The sequence below is a fragment of the Lepisosteus oculatus genome, chromosome 5 (assembly GCF_040954835.1).
Source record: "Lepisosteus oculatus isolate fLepOcu1 chromosome 5, fLepOcu1.hap2, whole genome shotgun sequence".
NCBI classification, from domain to species: Eukaryota; Metazoa; Chordata; class Actinopteri; order Semionotiformes; family Lepisosteidae; genus Lepisosteus; species Lepisosteus oculatus.
Window position 1 is genome coordinate 960479 of NC_090700.1, and position 7371 is coordinate 967849.

Genomic DNA, 7371 nt, shown 5'->3' on the forward strand with positions numbered 1-7371 from the left:
CAGAAATGTTGTAACGTTATCCGTGTCATACCGTGAGCCACTCGAGCTGGACGCTGACCAGAAAGGTGAACTCTCAGCTCCGTCTTGCAGACCCGAGCGTGGGTTTTGAAAAACCTGCCAGTCAAAGCCCACCCTCAGTGAGGTCTGCTTTTAAAAACTGCCGAGTGCCATACTTTACTCCCAGCAATGACAAAACTCAAACTAAATGTTTTCAGGTGATAACCTGTGGAAAAGGAGAGAATGTTCCACATAATAGAAACATCATATTCTGTAATGTACATATCATCAAGTAAAACCCTATGGTTTTTGTGTGTGTTAATCAAATAGTCCATTATTACTGAAGGCTGCCCAATCATCTCCAGATTTCTACTGTTCTTCTGTTTGCCTGAAACACAGGCTTCGTGCACTGGAAAGAGTTGCATGTGAAGTTCAACTTATTGCCTAATAGAAAAATATTTTTTTTCCATTACAGAAAATGGAAACACATTTTTGTCTTTAAGTAAGAATTCGTCCCATCCATTGAGCTCTGCTTACTGTACTTAAGCTTTTAAACATAGTCACAAGGGCTAGACTACTGAAGAAAGAAAAACATGGCTTTTAGATCTTATTACTAAAATCTCATTACATTTTTATTAGTGCACCTTTGTAGTCTCATAGTCAGGTTCTTCTTTCTCAGCAGCACTGTCTTTGTCAGTTCTGAGCACTGCCAGTTCGTGGCTGTGGAGTTGTGTCTTGTGAGCACTTTCTGCAAGGTTCATGATAGAGGCTGAGAGTGACCCAGGGCGCCACGCTGAGCCACAGGAGGTCCCAGGCTCCTCGGAGAGGGACTGTCTGCTCAGCTCAAACGCCTACCTGGCAAGAACAGGGTAGCGCTGAAGAACTTGTATATCCTAGTTCACAGAGTCTGTGGAGCCTTGGGGTTTTAAATGAGCTTAGTTAAGGAGAAGCAGAAGCAGGGGAGAGGTCTGGCCTCTGTCTTCAGGCTGTTGGTAGTTGAAAACCTTGCCCTGTTTCATCTTGAGGGTTTGATCGTTCTCTCTCCATTACTTCCTCCTGCCCCCCACAGTGCATCATCCAACATGAATCAGGTTGGCCCCAGTGTTTATATAGCAAGGGCTGCCTATTGCCATTACCCACTTTAAAGGACTTTAAATTTCTGTAGAAATCATAATCTCTCGTAATTTGGTTGCCTTGTAGTTGGTTTTCTAGAAACTGATGAAATTTAATTCATGAATGCATGAAGGCTGAGATCTATAGCATAACGCATTCACCCTGGAGAAATTCAATTACAGCCCAGCACCATCCATCAGTCTGAGTGGCTTAACAAAGCCAATTAAAAATGCAGAATTTTTTAAAAGCTTACCATTATAATTTGAAACTACTGTCCAATCTCAATTAAATGAAGACCCTTAAAGAAACACCCCCTAGGATTAATTCACTAGGAGAAAAGGGATAGCTGGCCCCTCCTACCGAAGGCCAGTAAATCCCCATCTAGGACAGTTCAATTTAGCAGACTAGAACTCTGACAGCACACTGAGCTTGTATTACAGTTGCAATAGGGTAGTTTAGTGACTCCATGCTTGAATTCAGACCTTTATTGGTGCTCTTGGCTCTGAGAAAAGCTACCAATGACAGACAATACATGACTGAAAGTTCTGCACCAGTGCTGCCCAGTGGACCAGGATTTCTTCTTCCTCATTAAACATTGTACGAGAGGGAGGCAGTCAGGTAAACTGAAATAAACGCAAAAAATATATAGCAATATATTTCACTCCAACACACACTGTATTATAGAAAAGCAAAATGTTCTGTTTAAGTAAAAAAAAAAGCATACCAGAACACATCTGATCACATTTCAGACTTGAGGGAGGGATTGGGAGCTTGTAACCAGTTAGTTCAGCCCATTAGACTGCTGTGGGATCACCTGAGCACTCGGAGAACATCTCTCCTGTTGGAATCTTTTCTCTCTGCTGCGGAAGCAGGCAGCCGTGATACTATGACACACTTCGCTATGACCAGAGTGGAGGCCTGTCAAGTGTGAATATCCTGCAAGCTGCTCCAGGTGCACACAAGAGCACAGTCTTCACCTGCAGCACCACAGCGTAAATATGCTGCTGCATTATCTAAAAAAAAAAACATTCCCCCCCCCCAGTCTTGACAGCAAAGTTTTTCGCTGCATCATGCCTCATGCACGTTGAGTGAAATCGAGCAAGAAAAAAAAAATACATTTATTTATAAGTAACATTTTATGTTCTACCATCTAAATATCCGGTGGCACGGTGGCTATCACTGCCGCCTCGCAGCGCTGGGGCCCCGGGTTCAAGTCCAAATCTTGGGTGATACCGGCTTGGAGGTCACATGTTCTTACCGCGTTCGTGCGGGTTTCCTCCCACAGTCAAAAGGTAAACTGGGAGAACTGTGCCTGTTGCGAGTCTGTGTCTGCTGTGTCCTACGATGGTCTGGAGTCCTGTCCAGCGTGTACCCTGCCTTGTGCCTGTTGCTTGCTGGGATAGGCTCCGGTTCCCCATGACACTGAATTGTATAAAGCAGTTAGAAAATGGATGGATACCTAACGTTAGAGACATTTTGTGCAGTAACGCAGTTAAGATTAAGAGCCATAAAGAGAACGCAGTCGAGCCAAGCCAGCGTGCCGGTCCTCTGTCCTAAGTCCACTGACACCCTTTCCGTCTCGTCTCCAGGAGGTGACCTGATGCACCTCCCCCCGTACCTGCGAATGGACTTTCTCTTGAACCGCGGCGTCGCCGGCGCCGGCAGGGACCTGGGACTGGGGCCGGCCTGTCTGGAGCCGCAGAAGAGCCGCACGCTGAAGCGTCCCGCCATCCTGGAGCCCACGCCCACAGAGCCCACCGTGCAGCAGTGGCAGCCGGGGACGGCCTCCACGCTACCCCAGAGGGACGGGGCGGACCTGGGACAGGCCGCCAAAATGAGCAGCTCCCAGGAATCGCTGCTGGACTCAAGAGGACACCTGAAACAAAGCAACAACCCTTACGCAAAATCCTACACCTTGGTATAACAAAGAGCGTGGACCGGACTGCACAAGAGCTCTACCGACGACAGACACACACACACACAAACGATCAAACACAAAGACAAACAGAGCAGTTGTACATAATGTTTCCAATCCCAAAAGGACGCGGAGAAAATGGGTACCTTTATCTTTCTTTCCACCTTATTTTTTACTTGACTAATCATTCGTTTTAAATGATACAGGATGAAGATTGCCAAAATAATTTATTTAAAATGAGAGAAGAATAATATTGAGAAAATTATGATTATTATACAAAAAAATGCAAAAACCTCAAAAAAAAAGGAGAGGAGGAAGTGTTCAACCGTCTACAGGACGTTGTCACTTTAGTGTTCTCTGTCAGAGCTAACTGTGGATCAGACGTCTGTCTGTTGTTCTTGAAAAAATAATACTGACAAAGGAACTACAAACACAAACCAGAGAAGAACGACTTGTCCGACTGTCCAATCTCCACAGATTACGTTTTTTAAAAACAATTTCCTATGGATGCATGGGGACTGAACTGAAAAATGGCTGAAAATCTGACTGAGAATTTTGTCACACACTGAAACAATACAATGTGCAGAGTTATTATTATTATTATTATTATTATTATATAAAAAGAAATCACTTTTATTTGTGGATATTACAGGGAAATTGATTTGGTAAATAAAGTCTTTAGTCATGTTTGCACACATCTTTTTTGAATTAGGAAAATGAGCCTCTGTGGATCTTTTTACCTCCAGCAGCATCACTGATGGGCAACTGAGACTATAACTATCCTGAGTTCGGGGGGGGCAGCTGGAATTTTACTAGTGCAAAATTAATGTAGATGGTCACCTGTGTAGTAGCACGTATTATAATGAAAACATAAGAAAAATTACAAGAGAGAGGAGACCATTCAGCCCATAGAGCAGACTTGGATGTCAGTAGCTAATTGATCTGAAGATCCATTTCAACCGTTAATTTGGAAGAGACCAGGGTATCACCTTCAATACCGTGGCTGGGTAGTTCCTCCCACAACAGCCCTTTGTGTAAAGTGCCTCCTGTTCTTTGTCTGAAATGCACTTCTCCGATGTTCCTGGCCTGTTTCACTGGTCATTCTGGAAGGGTCCACCAGGCTGGCTTTGATACCTGGGAGGATTTTGAACACATGAATCAAGTTTCCCCCCCAGTCAGAACTGCTACAGAGCTGGTCATGTGTGCCGGTAGTTCCCATTCCTTTTGCTTTCAGTGCTAATTCTCTTACCCAAAGGTTTCTCTCTCCTACAATAAGGAGAACCCTGGAAAAGCCCCTTTACAATTCAAGTCCTAAATGGATATAGAAATAATCCAGATGGTAAGAGAAACTTCATTGTTGTGTTATTTCATATCACATCTGTGAATTTGCGTAGTGTTTGCATATGTAGCTCAGTCATTATGCTCTGCATTTAAGAGCTTCATTGCATCTGAAGACTTAAATGATAACTGCTAGCAAATAACTAACAGATCCTCACCAGAGCTCTGTCCAGCAGCGTCTGTGTAACTGGGCCAGTAGAGGAAACTTGATGAGTGAGGTGGAGGTGGCCAAAGCTTATACACGCACTAGAAACGGTTTCCTCTCCATCTCTCGCACAAAGAGTGGTTAAAGAAAACTTACCAACAGATGGTGCTGTGTAGTCAGTTAAAATACCTTACTTGAGGAGAGCTTCACAATTCTTTGTGTGTAATTTTAATCATATCCCCACACACCCTGGACACACCCAGATGTCTGGGTCGGTCTACAATTCCTCGACAATGTTTTCTTCTGTGACAGCAGCTGCTCCTTTGGCAGTTTTCATCTGTGCGAAGACCGTCAGGCAGAGCTACCACACAGGGGCTTGCTTCTACTTCACACCCTTCGGAATTTTGTTAATCCGTCTTTAAGGGCTGAAGAAAAATCATCTTCTAATTCTGTGTTTATTGTGAGCCAGAAAAGGCGTGAGAGAAATTAAAAGCTTTTACTCCAAAACCTGGAGACAGTGAGTGGTCCAGTGTGTCACACATACAATTCAAATTCAGGTAAGGAGGAATTTCAACACATTATACAACAGACACAGATTGCATATTGAGATAATTGCAAATAAGTCATTGGTACATCAAAAAGAGACCATATTTCAGTGGTGTCTTTGTATACAGGATCCCTGCTCCATCTGTGTCTGTAGACAGCAAAGGAATTGGATTTCTCAGTCAACTGATTAAACTCAGGGCCTTTACCGAAACCTGGAGGGTTTTTTCCCAGTGGGGTGGGGGGGGGGGGTACTTTTAAATTAATTCAGTTAACGTTTAAGTTCATTCTTTCTTCCCATAAAAATTTGAGAAACCCTGGGCTTAAGACCCTGGATTAAAAAAAAAATGCTTTCTCTGCTGGTATCAACACAAAAGAAGGTTTTATAAGATACATCTCACACAGACCCTCTCTTATGTGTAGCATCTGCTTTCAAAACTGAAGGCAGTACATACCCTGAGTCTGTGAAGTGCTGTATTATATGAAGTCCTGCTTGCAGACAAAAATGGGTCAAGAACACTGGGTTCTTCATTTGTTGTTGAACACAAGGTTATGCCTTTGCAGCTCATTATTAAGCATATTGTACCTCTAGCAGTGTATATGCTTTTCTGGGTTTCTAATAGATTGTGCATGCTCATACTGTTCACAGCAGAGATGCCTGGATGCTTAGAGGCCTGTAGTCTAATGAAATTAATGCAATAATGTTAACTTTAGCTGAAGTGCTTTTGCCTTAGATGCATCATTGTGGGGAAAACAGAAGCCAAAGACAAAAAGAGCATCTGTGTGAGAACGTTAAAACTTCAAAGTATTCAAATTTTCTAGCAAAACAATTCGGAAATCACGTGTTACACTTCTTATCATGATAACAGAGGCAGATGTAGGCTTTGATCGCCGATATGATAACCTGTAATTGACCAGGATTAACATCATGCGCTTGTGAAACAACTGAGGCAAAACCACTGAACAGTCATTACCTACACTGCAGCATAAGCAATACTTCCCCCTGCATTTCAACCAAGAGAAACGGATGGAGGATTCTGAAACAGCAAAGATGCAGCAAATGGTCAGTTCTGAATGTAACTGAAGCCAGAGACATGTTTCAGTTCACTGTGAAGGATTCTGAATGCCTCTTGGCAAAACAGCTCCTAATGTCATCCTCATTATATTAATCTCTCCTGCTATGAATCATGCTGCTTCTCCTGCTGAACCTTCTCACTTTCTCAATAGTCTCCAATCCTTAATTGTCCTATTAATTCCTCAGCTTTCAGGGATGTCACAGTTCAAATCCTTCAAGCCTCCTGGATAGGGAGGCTGAAAATTGCTTTTGCAATCCAATATCACTGATGAGGAGGACAAGCGAGTTGGATTCCAAAGTAAATTTATTACTCTGTGAGACATAACTATATACACCATCCCACTGACGTGCACAGCAAATGAAGCCTAGCTTGGGAAATTTAAACAGGGCTCCCCTCCACCATTATTAACTGTGGCCATAAATAATGTTCTGACAGGGCAGATTCTAGCTAGAAATATGGGAACATGGATTGTGAGACATCGATCGTGGGGAGGCATGGTATGAGGACTGAGGCTCGCTCAGTTTCTTTTAGTCTATATTAATTTATAGTAAGACCACAATGAGGCTGAAAATAAAAGCACCCACCTGAAACTAGAAATTAAAAGGACCAGCACAGGCACTTAATGACCTTGAAAATCGCTGTTTAAATTAAACAAACGGTCTGCTTCCCTTCTGATAGTATTTCTGTGAAGATGCAGACCTACTGTTTCAAACTGGCCATTGTAATGCAATACTGATGAAACAAAAGTTATTGTTAGAAACTCAAAAGAAAAAAGCCCAGATTGCAGCTGGATTTAAAACTTATTTTCCGGACGCAACTAGCAAATCCTCTAATTTGAGTAAATTAAATAGATAACACTCAGACAAGGGTATGATTCCCAACATTCTCCTGAGTAACTAACCAGGACAAAAACAAGGGCACGCAAGAACCCAGGTTGCTGTTCTGGATGCTGCCGGCCTGCACGTTTCTACATCGTCCTCCTGTCCTGAAAGAGCTCTGCCAGGGAGGTGGGGGACCGGGACGGGCCGGCACCAGAGACGGGGCTCTGCCAGGGAGGCGGGGGACCGGGACGGGCCGGCACCAGAGACGGGGCCCAGACCTCGCAGAATCAGAGGAGCGACTATGGAGGAGGAAATTCAAAGTGGGACACTCAGCTCTGCTCACAAAACAACTGCAAGGCATCCTGGCACATTTAATCTGTCTTAAATTTTTACTACCTCTTTTTTGTAACCTACTGCTGAAAT

At 43.4% G+C, this 7371-nt stretch overlaps 1 protein-coding gene across 3 annotated transcripts in view; it reads left to right on the top strand.

Moving 5' to 3' along the window:
- dscamb (Down syndrome cell adhesion molecule b) overlaps positions 1-3712 on the top strand; it is a 164900-nt gene extending 161188 nt beyond the window's left edge. For all 3 annotated transcript variants that reach the window (XM_015341670.2, XM_015341669.2, XM_069189792.1), the window contains exon 33: positions 2700-3712. In XM_015341670.2, coding sequence (XP_015197156.1) covers positions 2700-3034 — 335 coding nt within the window. In that variant the 3' untranslated portion in view covers positions 3035-3712. The remainder of the gene's footprint in view (positions 1-2699) is intronic.
- The last annotated feature ends 3659 nt before the right edge of the window (positions 3713-7371 follow it).